Genomic DNA, 15,574 nt, shown 5'->3' on the forward strand with positions numbered 1-15,574 from the left:
CTTATTGGTAAGTTCCAAAGAACGTTGGCTATGTCTTTTCCTTTGGACAACTAATCCCAACGATGGATCAAATGGCTTGTCTGGGACATAAAGCCGCAGGAAAATGGCAGCCAATTGAACTACAGCTGCTCCAGTGTCATGAATCGACTTGTCGTTCTTCTGTACTAGGTCAGTTGCCAACAATGCAACGAGGTTTGGAAGGGCTTGTTCTGCAAAGGTCTTGAAGTAATGATCGCTTGAGAGACTCTTTTCTAAGCGGATATCCAACGACTCGGTATTAGCGCAGTAGCCTTGCTCTTCAACAGTGCGGAAAATAGTGACCAGTTTCTCCAGAGATTGAGGCTCGAAGAATTCCTTATGGGCGAGCACTAGCTCCATAGCTAATCTCGACGATACCTGTCTCAGCACCTTGTGCTGATCCATAGCAATCTCCCAAGAAGATAGAGCCAAGGCTTTGGAAAGAGTTTGCTTTTCCACCTCCAAAGAGTCCATCTGGCCTAAAATAGTAACGCCAACATTCGTCAGTTTCTCTAACAACGAGAGCGAGAATGTGCCACTAATGGCCGAACCGAACGTTGATGGGCGTTCAGACCCGGAATATAAAGCAAGTCTGTGGAGGACCTCGGGAACTTGTGTCTGGAAGGCCGACACATTCAATGGCCGTGCATCACGGCCAGCCAGTAACGGTAAAATGGACTTTATCACATAGTCGCCTTCTTTGTTGTTATGCATGAGAGTGAAGATGTCATGGTACTGGCACAATGCTTCGAATTCGTTGGAGAAGTATGGGGCTCCGGTTATCTCAGAGCGTTGTACAACGCTTGCCAACTCGCTGACCGTCTGTCTGAGATTGTGTACTAGTTGCCCTTCATCGGCACCATGCAGGACAATCGATTGTTGAGCGTTAACCAAAGAGTTGCGCACTTGACTTAATTGCGATAGATCAAGATGAGTTTTGGTCGCGATATTTGTAAATTCAGAAGCCACACTTTCCAAATCTAGGATCGACTTGAGCTGGTCTCCAGTTGCAGGGGTTGCAGGTCTCCACGACTCCCAAAGTCTTTGCATACTGAGCCCGGTTTTCAAAGCCCAGCTCTCTTGGAATCGACTCAGCGCTTGAGATAGAGCAACGGCTAATTGTTTCAGAGGTTCGAAAGAGCTTGATAACGCAGCGCACAACTCTCTACCAATCTGAAGATAGACCTGAAACTCACCCTCGTCGATGTCCCTCGCTGCAGTCAGTCCGAAAATGTCCATACAGAAGTTGAGGACAGTACGAAGAGCGTTGGCTATGTGAGGGTTCTGAAGAGTATCCTGATCGAGATTCTGAATAAGATCGTACATTGCCTGGCCACAGTCAGATAGGAAAGAACCAACTGGCTGTGTTGCATCCTTCATCAATGAAGCTATCCGCGTAGATGCTAAAGAGCGTTCTAAGCGACTCATCTGGCTGGGTTTAAGAAGCTTCCCGGATTCATCAGCCTGCAATAGACCTTGCTTTAGAAGTTGTAGGTCAAGTTTAGTCTCCTGTAGATGTGCTAGGGTCACCAACGACGTATACGGTACTTCGCTACCTAATAATGAGACCAGCGGCTCGTTCACAAGAGGATGAAGGGGCTGCGAGGGGCCTTGAATGGCGAAGGAAGCGCGGCTCAACTCAATGGCCTTCTGGGTACATTCGATGGGTTTCCAGTGCGAGTTTCCATGAATGACCGATACATATCGATGCATTGCCGAGGAAAGAACATCTCCCACGGATTTACCGTGATAAGGTAAGAAGTACTTCAATGACTGCTGTAAGTAGGCAAGGTCCATGACTGAAAGATGATCTAAGCAAACTTCACAGAGGAGCCTTGAGACATCATTAGCACTCGCTGAAGGATCGAGATTCCAGAGAGGCCGCAGACGGTATAAGAAGGATTCGCAGGTGTAGGCAGGCACCGAAGTGGTAACTGTAGTCTCATCTTCCTGTGGCAAAAAGCATATTTCAACACAACGATTCCGCATTGCGCGGGACAATTCTCCATGGCGAGAGTCCATCGTAAGGAAAAGCCTGAAGTTCGGATGTGGTGTGATGATACGAGCTGATCCATCTTCAGTGCGCTGTTCATTCAGGATCAGAGCTCCATTTGGTTCGGTGAGAGAGTTCAACCTGTCAAGAACAGAGGGGTTGCACAGATTTGCATTGTCCAGGATAACCCAGTAGCCATGCTGTACAGCTTGAGTGAGGACTCCTTCCGTCCACTCGAAACCAACTTTCATTTTATCTGACTGCTTTGTTGTTTCAAGTAGAGTCTGGGCCCGGAGAAGCATATCATCAAAAGCAGTTTGTGGGTACGTCTGAATTAACACAGTAAGGAATGTACAAATGCTTTCAAGAGAGGCATTCGGGCTCTGCAGTTTTTCGAATATCTCCAATACAACCGGAGTCTCATGCAGAGTTGTTCCTGCTGAATTCATAGAAAGGATCTTTTGTTGAAGGAACAGCGAAATATCGTGAACGAGAGACGAAACCTCCCTTCGGTAGTCGATTTGTTCAAAGCCACCAATTAGATCCATTGTATCGGTATCAGCACTGAGAGCTAACTCAACTAAACTTGCACCGTTCACAGCTGCGAGCTTTCTTATCAGGGTGGTCTTGCCACATCCAGACGGTCCCACCAAAATACTGGGCCACGACTGCTCTATGCACAGCATAAGAGACTCGAGGATACTGAGGTCTCTTGGGAGGATTCTCATCTGCGATTCTTGGGTTCGTTGGAGGTATAGATCCCTCTGCATAATACCAAGCCCAACTTGCATGTATTCTGGCGTAAGGTTATGGTAATAGCTCTTGTTGGGCGCCGGGACCTCGCTGAAGACTTGCTTATACAGACGAGTGACCAGATCTCGATCATCCTGGGAGCGGAATCTCTGTGATATAATCACATCAAGGAAGCTATTGGCCGATACCTGTAGGGTCCCACGGTCTGCCAACTGAAGCCATCTCTGAATGTCTCGCAAGTTAACTTCCCATGGTCCACCTACAGCCCCTAATCGGCGCTCATGGACAATAGCATTGTTCAACAAGGACACGAAATCAACTAGCCTGTCTGTCTGCCAAGATGGACTTCCAGGGAAGAGCTTTGCACATATCCTTTTCAAATCAGTGTCAGTAAAGCTATCAGCGTAAACGACTGTAAATCTGTTGACAAATGAGGCAGGAAGGCCCTTTCTACCACCACCTTGGTGATGCGGGTTTTGTGCAGCGAAGAGGACAAAGTCCGGGTGTCTCTTGAACGACTGATCTAATTCAGCAACATAAACCGTTTGGCGATGATCCAAACAAGCATTCAAGCCCTCAAGAACAGATTGGGATGCCAGGTTCATTTCATCTAACAGAACCCAATCACCGCGTTGCATTGCTTGCAAGAAAGGAGCGTCTCGCCAAGTGAACTGACCAACATCACCTCCTTCAACAGGGACGTCGGAGCCAAAAAGATCTGTGAGGTCTGTCTGCTCCGAAAGGTTGATACGTGTCAGAGGCTTTCCCAGTGCCTTGGCAAGAGCAGTTATGAGCGTGGTTTTGCCGACACCGGGGCTTCCTTCAAGCAGGATAGGTTTCGAGAGTTGTAAGCCACGAGCAATTCTGACTGAGTTAGCTATCGTGGTTGGTGCATCAAGGATGAATTGAGGGTCTGGCTCTGTGCTGCCATTCATTTCAAGGGCAAAAGGTCCTACGCGTAGAGAACCGTTTTCGATATCAATGGTGGACTTCTGCAGGTAAATAGTTGAAGCATCGACGTCAAAGAGTTCACGGAGCTTATCGAGGCAAAGTTGACGGTTTCCTTCGAGATCATGCAGCGCTGTCGCAAGCATTGCTGCTGGGTTCGCACCTAATGTGTCTATGAACACCATAGCAGCGCCCTGTACTACTGCGAAAAGAGGATCTGCAGTTCGGCACTTGTTGACAAAATCGACCCAGGCGAGAAGATCACGAAGGGAAAGGGATGTAGTTGAGGAATTCTGGAAGGTACATTTGAACCACTTGGCAAACTCTAGCATTGCTTTGGTAATGTGCTCCGAATTCAGCTCAAGCTTTCTCTGGAGGATAGGGAGAATATCCTCATCTTCTGAGAGTTGAGGGGCCCAAATTTCAGTCATTCGGTTGCGAAGAGCAGCTGAAAGTTCGCGCTTCCCATAATCACCACCAGGATTCATTGTAGACAGAAATTGGAACCCATTATCAGCAACGACCATGGAATTGATCGGTCCCTTTTCTGCAAGCAGAATTGATCTATGAGGCTCTAGAACACTGTTAAGTCTTTCCAATACTGAGTCATCGGCAAGGGAGATTTCGTCCAGAAGGAAGTATTGCCCAGTCTTCATGGCGGTTATCAGGCTCCCATCTGACCATTCGAAGAGAGCATTTAGACGAGCAATGTGCGTTTGGATCCTCGAGACAAGTTCTGTATCGCAGGCTTGTAATTGGTCCGCAGTAAGTGTACCGAACACCTGCCTCATTTCTTCCAGTGATCGCGAAGGATCAGTTTCATTAAGAGCTGCTTGAAGATCACTCAATAGCTGATGTTCAATAGCTCCCCGGTTCCTCACAGGCCGCTGAGCACCAATGAGATCGCCTGTTTCAAGATTCACATGGGCGTTTACAATAAGTAACTGTCTTTTATAGGCTTCTGCGACTGCTTGACAAAGCTGTGTCTTTCCACAGCCAGTTTCTCCCACCAGTAGAACTGGTTCGTTGTTTTCAAGTGCAACGGACACCAAAATGAACAATCTCCTCATTGCTTTGGTCCACACGACCCCAGTGGGAAGATGAGGCGCACGCTTCTCCAATTCGGAAGCACTGTACACCACATCTTCATCTATACGAACTCTCATGACATCTTCGATTACACCCTTCACAGCTGCCCTTTCCTGCGGGTTCCTGACTCGTTCTGCAAGCAACATAAAACCGTTTATCGCTAACTGCTCGCGATCATCTGCTCGTCGAAGAGCCCACCTAAAGAGATCACGTAGAGTAGCAAAACTGTTCTTCTGCTCAAAGAGTCTGTTGGCTTGACGGAGTAGAGACAACTTCCGGTAGACAGACACTATTCTAGCACAGAACGAAGGTGCAATTTGGGAGCGTTCCTTAAGGATGAATTCCAACTCACTCTCTGGAATATCATCAAAATGCAACTCAAGAAAACGATTCCGGAAAGCCCGGGACAGCACTTTACGACCACCATAAAGACCAGCTGGATTTTGGGTCGCAAATAGCATGAAGTTTGGATGTGGATGAACGACTTCCTGGGTCTCTGGTATAAAAAGTTCACGATTATCGTCTAAAAGTCGATTCAACGCTTCCAGGACGTCCGATGGTGCCAAGTTGAGTTCATCGAGTACAATCCAATATCCATTTCTGAGTGCCTCCACGAGAACGCCTTCCTGATAGCGAAGAGTACCGTCATCGCTGGACACATAGGAGCCTAGGTATTCTTGAAGGTCTGTGTGCTCGTGATTGTTGATACGAACAAACTTGTTCCCAGAAACCTTCGCCAGATATTCAATCATGCTTGTTTTTCCAGCGGAAGTTGGGCCCTGCAGCAATATAGGGAACCGACGCGTTGAACTTGCTCTGACCAGGTTCTTGAGGTTTTTCTCTATAAAAGGTGTTATGATGTAATGTGGTTGCTCCTCTGGAACCAAGTGCCCACGTCGCATCCAGTAATGCTTGAACTGGACATAGTCATAGCCATCGGTGGGAGGCTTAGGGGTCTGGCCGAGAAGTGCTCTAGCGTTCTTTGTATTGCTGAACAGGTGTCTCTCAAGAAGCGGAAGCAGCAGTCTCTCCGACTCTTGGCTCAACACAGTCAGAAAGCTCATGGAGAATCCTTCGAAAACTGCTCGGCGTAAACCGTAGACATGCGCGTGGTCAATGACATAGATAAGGGCACGAACAAGAGTTCGTATACTGAAGTGCGGACGTTGTCCAGCCCCGTCTGTAAGCTTGTTTTCGTTGCTGAGCTTCTTCGCTTCCAGATAGAGTTGCGCAAGGTCTGGCGCGATTCTCAGGTCACCTAAAGTCAAATCACCAAGATATTTCTGGATCAGAGCAAGTAGATCGTCCCGGTCACTATCCGGGGAGTGTACATAGAGTTCAGTAAACCGGGAGCGAAGACCGGGAGGGAGATCCTTCTTTCCTGCGTCTGTAGCAGGGTTCATAGCGCCAAATATGCGAAAGTCCGGATGCCCAAATACCCTTTCAACGTCGCCAGCCTCGGAAAGCAGGACAGATGGTGAGCCTTCGGTACCATGGTGCAGAAGGCTAGCAATGTTCTCAAGAGTGTCCGGTGAGGCCAGGTTAATCTCATCAAGGAGGACCCATTCTCCATTTCGTAGCGCCCTCACAATCTTTCCCTGAACAAAAGCGAAGGCAAATTTGGCATCGCCCTGGGCCACCTGAGCCTCGAAGTCATTCAATTGCACTGCAAACCTTTCCCATCTTTGCCGCAAATGCTGGTACTTTGGCGAGTCCAACTTCCTTTTCTTCGTGGGTTGCTCCTCGCCTTCTTGAGAGGACCCGTTACTAGATTTGAAGACTCCATCGGCTAACCGAACAGCCTCGTGCCAAAGATGTACCAACCGTGCCCAGTTTCCTGCAGCAACGCTTTTTGCAACTGACGACAAAAATTTCTGGTTCTTCTTTGCTGAGAACGTCAACTCAAACACAGCATTAAATTCGTCAAGCATAGGGACGGCCATTGTACGGATGTTAACAGGCTTGAAACCACCTAGCAAATCACTACTTTCACTCTGTTGTGACAGGTTCACCACTGTGAGCTTCTGCCGCATTAGGGTAGCAAGCTGTTGAATCACTGTTGTCTTTCCAATACCCGTCTCTCCGACCAGGAGCATAGGCTCCGCCATTTGTATGGCAGCTGCAGCCTGTTCCATAAGCTTCAACGCAGCTCTGGTCGAAGCAAAACGCGTTGATGACCTGGAAACTGACCCGCTGGGTACCTTAGTCTTTCGGCAGACTTCTCTACCGAGGACTATGTTATTACCTTGATCAGAATATGCGGGAATTCGTTCACTAAGGCAGAACTGTGCTCGCTGTGGTGATATTTGAAGCGCTTCCGCGGCAACTAGAGCAAGCGACTCTGCCAGTGATTTTTCTGGGATGTAACTGAGGAAGATGTCCACAATATCCAAGAAAATTTCATCCTCAGCACCTTCCGGCATAGCTTCATAACCAGTCTTAGCTCCCAGACGCTGCAGTCGCCTATGCATTCGGCTACAGAGCTTGATAAGGTCACGAAGACCTGGCGTACGGCCTTGAGAGCTCTTGATCGCGAGGCTTCCATGGAAGGAAGAGCAGAGCCTTTGGTAAACACTCATGATAGTTGGAACTCGAGACTCAAGGAGCGGGAATTTTTGCGTGATGACTTCTTGAATTTCGTCGATTGAAAGGGGCTCGATGTGTACCCTCTGCCACAATCTGCTTCCCAGAATTGTTGTGCTTGGAGCGACTTCTTCACCTGCGATATTATATGATGACTTCATAGTTGCAATGATCTTGAATCCCTCGGCGCACTTAATCCGTTCTTTTCTACTTGCTATAGTCAGTTCTCCTTTCTCGATGATTGGCAAAATAAGACCAATCACTTCAGAAGGCGCACGGTCTAAATCCTCGATTAGAATCCATCGGCCTTCCCTAGCTGCTTTAGTCAAGACACCGGGTTGCCATGCAAATGAGCCAGTAGCAGGGGACGTTGAGTACATCCCAAGAAGACTCTTAGCATCCGTCTGCTCATTTAAATGTAAGGTAACCATGGATTCACACTGGCCCATGACTGCGGCAACGTCATTGACCAAAGACGTCTTGCCGGAATTCGGCAAACCAACTAATAGTAGAGGGTTCGAGGCAGCCAACGCTGTCGCGATCCTACGAAGATTTCTCACAGCGGTGGGCGCTTTCACAATTGAAGATGCCGGCGTTGACATCTCATTTAGTCGGGGGATAAGAACACCGCAGACTTCAGCGGTTCGGGGGGTGAAATATTCCCGGAGCTTCTCGACTTGTGATAGACTGTCTTCAATCGACCGACCTGACCGTGCAATCAGTGCCTGTTTCTCCAGAGTACCCCACCGACGCTCTTCCCACAAGCCAAGGCAGCGATAGTCGATCACAATACCCTCCCATTCGCCTTCAATAACGTTGGCTCCAATATACTTCTGAATCATTTTCTCGGTGGCAGCATCCGCTGCGTGCATATACAAGGCAAAGCATCGAATCGCAAGATACCGTATAGAGGGGTCTGAATGTTGGAAAAGGGATTGGAGGCGTGACGGCGATATGGTACTCGAAAATGTCTCTAAGTCGAATGAGAGAAGTCTGAAGACCGACAATAATAGAGTGCGGATGGTAGTATCGTCTAATTGCAGAAGCGTCGCCTCGTCAGATGCAGCCAAAGCGGATAGAGGTCCAGCCCGAGAACTAGCATATTGGTTTGCGAAAGAAGCAAGAAATGGCGCAAATGGTAGGATTCGTGAAAAAGCGGAGATAATCTCGACTTGATTATTATGAAAGTCTGAAGCAAGCCATCTTGCTGCCAGATCCACAAAGATCGGCTCATATAGGCAGAAAAAGCCTTCTGTACATTTTGATCGCAATGCACCAACCGCGAGCGCATTCAGGTACTGTGTCCCAGAGGATGTGCGAATGAGTTCCGCTACCTCATTCGGAAGGTGCTCAAAGAGCTGGGACTCTTCAAGAGTCCTCTCATAGGCAGGTCTGGTCTCCATGCTCAACCCTACCTCCAGAGGAACTCTTATATTGAGTTAGAGAGAGAAAGAAATTATCGATGCCGATAACAGTAACTTTTTTTTCCAAGCCGTTTTCTGCCGCTATATGTGGCGCAGCCCCACACTTATTATGCTCACCGCCTTCATTTAAGGAGCGGAGCGGAGCTTAAGCCACACCTCCGAGATTAGGACCAGTTGTCGTAAGTCGAGACCGGGATAGAACTGCGGGATCGTCAACAAAGGACATGGCTTTCTGCAAAGTGGACATTGACACTTGTACGTAGCTTTCTGTGCTTACTATGCAGTCGGGAGGAGAAGCTGGGGACTCCTCGCTCTTCACGGAGTCGCGGAGTCAGCAACATTCTCCGATACAGCGCCGTGACAGCGACCTATCGTCACCGGATCCCCCCGAATTGAGTGATTCACTCAGCGGTGGCTTACATGAGCCGTAAGGTTCCAATCTATTTGGGCAATCCATGCGATTCTAATAGGGGACGTGTACAGTATATCCTTTAAGCGCAAACAAAAGCAGCGATCCGGTTTCAGCTTATCGAACCTATTTTCCAATAAAACTACGGAATCCGTTGCTGGAGACGCTGGGTTTATATCTTCGAACACCCGGAATGGGCAGCTCCATGAAAATGTATCATCTTCAAGGGATCGACCGATGAGTAACAATGGAAATGCCACTGCGCAAAAAGAGGGCGGTCTCCTTGATTGGTATGTGGAAGGTCCAGGGCGACGAGTAGGCTATGATGACCTCACCGCGATTGACTGGATATTTGAGTACACAAAAGAACGCCAGAGGAAGAGGCATCTATATTCCCATGGCCAAGGGGCTATAGGATATGTACTCAAATTCGTCGACGCCAGTAATGTCTGGATAGTATTGATCGCTACTGGAATTTTGGTCGGGATCATTGCAGCTTTTATTGATGTTGCAAGCGACTGGTTAGGAGATTTGAAAACTGGGTATTGCAAGAATGGGCCTGGGGGGGGCAAGTTCTACCTAAATAAGAGCTTCTGTTGCTGGGGTCATGATGGTAAGCTATTCTTCGCTCCCAGGTTGTACCGTGAGGTATCTATACTAAATTATGGGTTAGATATCTCTAACTGTCTAGACTGGACACCCTGGGGGAAAGCACTAGGTCTTACCTCTTCTGGCGGCGTCTTCACGGTTGAATACTTATTCTACGTCCTTTATTCTGTAAATGGGTCTTTTCGGTTATAGTTGTAGTATACTAACAATTCTCATAGGTACTATTTGCTATATGTGCTACAGTCTTGGTTAGGACCTATGCGCTTTATGCGAGACACAGCGGTATCCCTGAGATCAAAACGATCCTCGGTGGTTTCGTGATAAGGCATTTTATGGGACCTTGGACGCTTGCGATAAAGTCTTTGGGACTAGTAGGCTTCCCTCAAGATACACACTATGCATATCTAAGCTAACAATTGCAAAGTGTTTATCCGTCGCATCTGGTTTGTGGCTGGGTAAAGAAGGCCCTCTTGTTCATGTCGCATGCTGTTGTGCCAGCGTGATAATGAAACCATTCGAAAGCTTAAATCATAACGAAGGTAAACGCTCTTTATAGCCGTGCCGATCACATAAGCTAATTATGCAGCGAGGAAACGCGAGGTTCTATCCGCAGCCGCGGCTGCAGGCATCTCTGTTGCGTTCGGGGCCCCAATCGGGGGCGTCCTGTTTAGTTTGGAGGTATGACCTTTTAGAAATCCCTTCGCTCATAGACGAACCGTTCTAACATTGGTTAGCAATTATCTTATTACTTTCCCGACAAGACAATGTGGCAAAGCTTTGTCTGTGCCATGGTTGCTGCAGTGACGTTACAAGCCTTAAACCCTTTTCGTACGGGCAATATTGTCCTTTACGAAGTCACGTATACACGCGGATGGCATCGCTTTGAAATGATTCCGTTTGTTATACTTGGCATATTAGGCGGCCTATATGGAGCGTTTCTTATCCGCTTGAATATGAAAATTGCCCAATGGCGACGATCTCGGAGCTGGTCACGACCAATTGCAGAGGTGGTGTTCGTAGCTCTTTTAAGTGCGTTGATCAATTATCCGAACTTGTTTATGAGATCTCAAAACTCTGAGCTTGTTCATTCTCTCTTTGCCGAATGTGGAAATGGGGGTGATGATCCTTTTGGTCTATGCAAGACAGGCGCTGCGTCCGTTACTACAATAGCTCTTTTGCTTATGGCTGCGATCCTTGGCTTTTTCCTCGCATCCATGACTTTTGGTTTGGATCTACCCGCCGGTATTATCCTACCTTCCGTTGCCATTGGTGCTTTATATGGGCGCGCTCTAGGCACGACTTTCAAGATGTGGCAAGAAGCTTATCCCAACATTTTCCTCTTCAGCAATTGCGAGCCGGATATTCCCTGCGTCACTCCAGGACTATATGCAATCGTTGGTGCGGCTTCGGCTCTTGGCGGAGCCACTAGGATGACTGTGTCGATAGTGGTCATCATGTTTGAACTCACTGGTGCTTTAACCTACGTTATCCCAATCATGATTGCAGTCATGCTATCGAAATGGTGCGGCGACATATTTGGCAAACGTGGCATTTACGAGTCGTGGATTGAGTTAAATGAGTATCCTTTCCTCGACCAACGCGACGATACTACCCCACCCGATGTGCCTGCTCATAAGGTCATGACGACTGTGGATGACTTAACGGTCATTGCCGCCGTGGGTCATACAATTGACAGTCTTCGGCACCTTCTCCTGACCACTTCATACCGTGGATATCCCGTAGTAGCCGATGCGTCAAACCCTATCCTTCTAGGTTATATCTCTCGGAACGAACTTTCGTTTGCTTTGAAGTATTCGAAGTCGCCTACGGACCGAGAGTTGTCTGGCGAAACCCAGGTCTTTTTTGCTCATCAACCTTTTGCAGATCCAGGAGAGACTCTCGATCTTCGTCCATGGATGGACCAGACCCCGATCACCCTAAATAGCAGTACGACATTTTCGCTAGCGCTTCAGATGTTCCAAAGGCTTGGACTGCGTTACATCTTACTTTCGGACAAAGGAGTGCTCCAAGGGCTGCTCACTAAAAAGGATGTTTGGTCTGTCATCAACAGCCCAGAGTTCCGTAAAGGCGGATTCTCTAGAGAGAATGTAGTCCGCCCAGTGAATACGGCAGAAGAGGTTGGACTCCTGGAGAGCGATGACGTGACCAGTCTGGCCAGTTCTTTAGAAAGGCGCCAGTCGCTCTGATTTCTTGTACAGGAACTAGTACTATACCGGAGCATCCTTGAGTCCAGTAAAGCATGCCTACGATTGGCACATCCGGCGGTGCCTATGTTTAGACCCATGACGCGAATCATGTTGACTTGGTTTTGATATCAAATAGAACTTGGTAAGGGATAGGGCTGGTTTCCTTGGTAGATACTCAATGGCGTTATATTGGTTTTGATCTTTCCTAGTTTTCAGTCGCCTGACTGGCAGTCAGCGGGCCTTCCTATTATATATATATAGCCTCCATATATTATGTGAATACTATACATCCACCATCTGCTTCCCTGATGAGATAAGACCTTGTTTTCCCACCCCTACATCTAACCCCAGCTAATTAGATGAACCAGTAACTTCCCTACCATGTGAGCAAAGCTGTCCTTAATAGCATTCCCACTAGCAAATAACCATGCAGTACTATAGTAGCTGACCAACCCCACATATTCTGCCAGCACAATCCATCTGACCGCCCCTTCACCGACCAATCGGCGCACCCCACCCATGATAATTCCCCGACCTGTTTGCGAGAACCTGAACAAGTACAAAACCCTCATTCCAAATCAAGTGTTATAACTCTCTAGCCCCTTGGCTGAGCTGTGAATCCGCAACTATGATGGCAGATCCGTTTGAAGTTCGCATGCGCTTTACCGCGCAGCTACAACACTTGAATGCGTCAATTACATCCTCCCAGAAAGCTGCGCATTATGCGCTCAAATACCGCGATATGGACGAGGACCTTCACTCATGTATACTGGAACAGCTTGAAAGGGTACGTGGGTTGATTCTGCCATCTATCAGGCTTCATTTACTAACTTTCATGGTGTCTCTAGAATAATATGAACAACCGAGCTAATATCATGTATTTCATCGAGCAATTCTGCGAAATGGCCACGAAGGAAGATCATGCACCATATGTGCGCATGATTCAGAGGGATATCTTACGCGTAGTGGATGCCGTTGCACCGCCGGATGGCTCGGGGGCCGCGAATGTGAAGCATGTTCGTCGGGTTCTCAACGGGTTACAAAACAAGGAAATCCTCTCCGCGGAAACGGTAGCGGAGATCAATGCCGGTCTAAAAGACCGTGAAACACATCCAGCACATCTTGACCTAGAGGCCGATGGGGGGGCGGAAGCTAAGGGCGGCACTCCACGAGGCTCTAGGGGGAGTGTCCGCGTGGACAAGAGACAGATTGAGCAGAGAATCGAAGAAGACCGTGAGCGGAACAAGCGTTTACGAGAGAGTATGTGGACAGTCAGCGGCGACGATGGTGACGAGCACGGGAAATTCTGGGATGAGACCAGCGACATTGGCGAAGACGATTTCCTGGCCGCGAATGAGGAGTTTACGGAGCGCAGAACGATGGTTGGTGCTAAGTGAAAGTGCTTGCATTAGCTGTTCTTTCCTGGTTTTATAGAACCTGGCAGTTTTGAAAAGTACATATAGCAGGTGTTCGGTTCGGCGTTACGTTCCTTTACTACTTGGGTCATGGGTATGGATGATACCATTTACGTGAATTGCATATGAGATACCATATTCTGTTTGACGTTTCTCCAAGCTTGAAGCTGGCAACTACTCACTACCACTCAAATAATATCAAATAGAACAAATGAATGGTACTTTAGTAGCCCCACATGGCATCTTTCCGCCTTCGGATAAAAGTGGCCCCGCGGAGATCATGAAAATGAATTTCCTGAAAAAAAGCGCCGAGTTTGGGCGCAATAACATTTCTCCATATATGCTTGGTAGCTAATTTTTTGAATCGGATCATTCTAGATCCTCTATGTTTTCCCACATTGTCACTGCGGCAAAGGGTCTATTTACTCGACAGGATACCGACAAAGCACAATCAACAAACTCTAGCACTGCCTCATCCGATAACACAAAGATGGTCACTACACGGCGGCGGAAGATTTCCGATATTGTTCCAGAAGAGGAACCTGAGATCAATGGACAACAGGAGGTGAATGGAAAGCGCAAATCCGGATCAGCCAGCTCTGGGAAGACGGAAACTCAGCGCAATAAACGGAGAAAACGAGCCAGCCGTGAAGCCGCAGAAAGCGAGAGCGGGACTCCCGAAGAGCCTTCAGAAGATACCCAGGAAACAGATTCCAAACAGGAGAATGAGAAATCGGCGCCTGCTCCGAAGAAGCACTTCAGATTCGACAGTGAAGAACCCGAAGTACCGTTGGATATGCAGATAGAGGAAACAGCAGAAACGCAACAGGCGAAAGAGGACAGCGGTGATGACAGCAGTGATGATGATGAAGCTCCGGAAGCAGTTGATAACTCGGCGCAGCTATCTAAGGTCAGGGCGCAGGCTAAGAAAATGGAAAAGGCCAAACAATTGTCAGTAATAGACCTTATTTCCTCCCCCCCCGGCGATATGGCTCGTCTTACCAACTGTCCTACAGAGAAGAAGAGTTAAAGCGCGAGAAGAGAAGGCAGTTGGATGAGCTGCGTAAATCACAAGCGAAAGTTTCGAAAAAGAAAGACAAGCCCGTTGATGATCTGCTATCCGAAAGCACGGAGACACTCCAGGGCTCTAATACACAAGATGCACGGCGATCGGCTCTCCCGGCACTTCTTCCAGATGATATTTTGAATGCGGCTCCTGTTACACGACCACCTACTCCACCCGCAGAAGGAATAAACATCGCCCACAAGAAGCCGACCAAGTTGAAGTTCCTCGAAAAGTCCGAGAAGCGCCCCAAGGATGTGAAGATGGGTGACGTGACGATTCGAGTATTGGGTGACATTCCACAGAAGAAAGCCAAATCGGCTCTGGCCCCGAAGGCCTCGAAGTCCGGTCGGAATAGCAGACAGACTTGGCTTGATCGGAGTCGCAGTACTGGGCATGTCAATGGTCTGAGAAGGACACCCGGCGGTACCTCTGGATTTGTACGCAAGTAGAAGGTCTTATCTATACCATCAAGCGGCTCAGCGGTGGCTAGCAGTTGTTCCAACCAAGATCAAGAGCGAATTGAACCGGATGTCCCTACAACCACTCTTGAGAACCACCCCACTAATGCCAACTAATGCCTCTCGCTTCTCTCTGTATATCACCATACGCCAATGTTGAATGATTGGTTTCGCATCTTCTGCGATACGCAGGGTCCAGGCAGGCCTTGTCCCCGGAAGCAGGTCACAGGTTCGAGGATGCGCAGCAAGCAGAGTACGATCCACGCAGTTGAACTTTGCTTCGAAAGATTTCGAAATTCCTGTATGGACATGTAATGTTCAACGGTAGATAGTTATTAAGTGCCGTTGTCTAGGCTCTGAGTATTGGGTGCAAGGCGCTCTCAAAAAGTGGCTTCTACTATTTATTCTTGTTTTTCTGGTATTATTTTCCTTTTAAATATTCTTTTACGCAGTCCAGCTTGCTTAGGTCTCAACTTGAAAGGGAATGTAACACAGAAAAAAGAAAGGAAAGGAAAGGAAAAGGCAAGAAAAACAAAGGAGATTTATACAAAGGTACCAGGGTCTAAAATATAAGTAGGATGATTGTTCCATAGCCTAGACCG

The 15,574-nt window shown here is 48.0% G+C and overlaps 3 protein-coding genes across 3 annotated transcripts; all 3 read left to right on the forward strand.

The window, feature by feature from the left end:
• Nucleotides 1-8,937: 8,937 nt before the first annotated feature.
• BDV38DRAFT_262579 (chloride channel protein) lies at nt 8,938-12,271 on the forward strand. Its single transcript, XM_032056109.1, has 7 exons — nt 8,938-9,235; nt 9,292-9,830; nt 9,891-9,994; nt 10,045-10,197; nt 10,251-10,365; nt 10,413-10,504; nt 10,561-12,271. The coding sequence occupies exons 1-7, from the start codon at nt 9,087-9,089 to the stop codon at nt 12,031-12,033; spliced, it is 2,625 nt and encodes an 874-aa protein (XP_031908074.1). The 5' UTR covers nt 8,938-9,086; the 3' UTR covers nt 12,034-12,271.
• A 335-nt stretch (nt 12,272-12,606) lies between these two features.
• BDV38DRAFT_226254 (CTD kinase subunit gamma) lies at nt 12,607-13,578 on the forward strand. The gene is made up of 2 exons (XM_032052861.1): nt 12,607-12,820; nt 12,882-13,578. Exons 1-2 carry the CDS (start codon nt 12,662-12,664, stop codon nt 13,428-13,430), a joined length of 708 nt encoding a protein of 235 aa, XP_031908075.1. The 5' UTR covers nt 12,607-12,661; the 3' UTR covers nt 13,431-13,578.
• A 202-nt stretch (nt 13,579-13,780) lies between these two features.
• BDV38DRAFT_262584 (uncharacterized protein) lies at nt 13,781-15,553 on the forward strand. The gene is made up of 2 exons (XM_032056110.1): nt 13,781-14,399; nt 14,465-15,553. Exons 1-2 carry the CDS (start codon nt 13,834-13,836, stop codon nt 14,961-14,963), a joined length of 1,065 nt encoding a protein of 354 aa, XP_031908076.1. The 5' UTR covers nt 13,781-13,833; the 3' UTR covers nt 14,964-15,553.
• The last annotated feature ends 21 nt before the right edge of the window (nt 15,554-15,574 follow it).

The sequence above is a fragment of the Aspergillus pseudotamarii genome (assembly GCF_009193445.1).
Source record: "Aspergillus pseudotamarii strain CBS 117625 unplaced genomic scaffold BDV38scaffold_93, whole genome shotgun sequence".
Taxonomy (NCBI): Eukaryota; Fungi; Ascomycota; class Eurotiomycetes; order Eurotiales; family Aspergillaceae; genus Aspergillus; species Aspergillus pseudotamarii.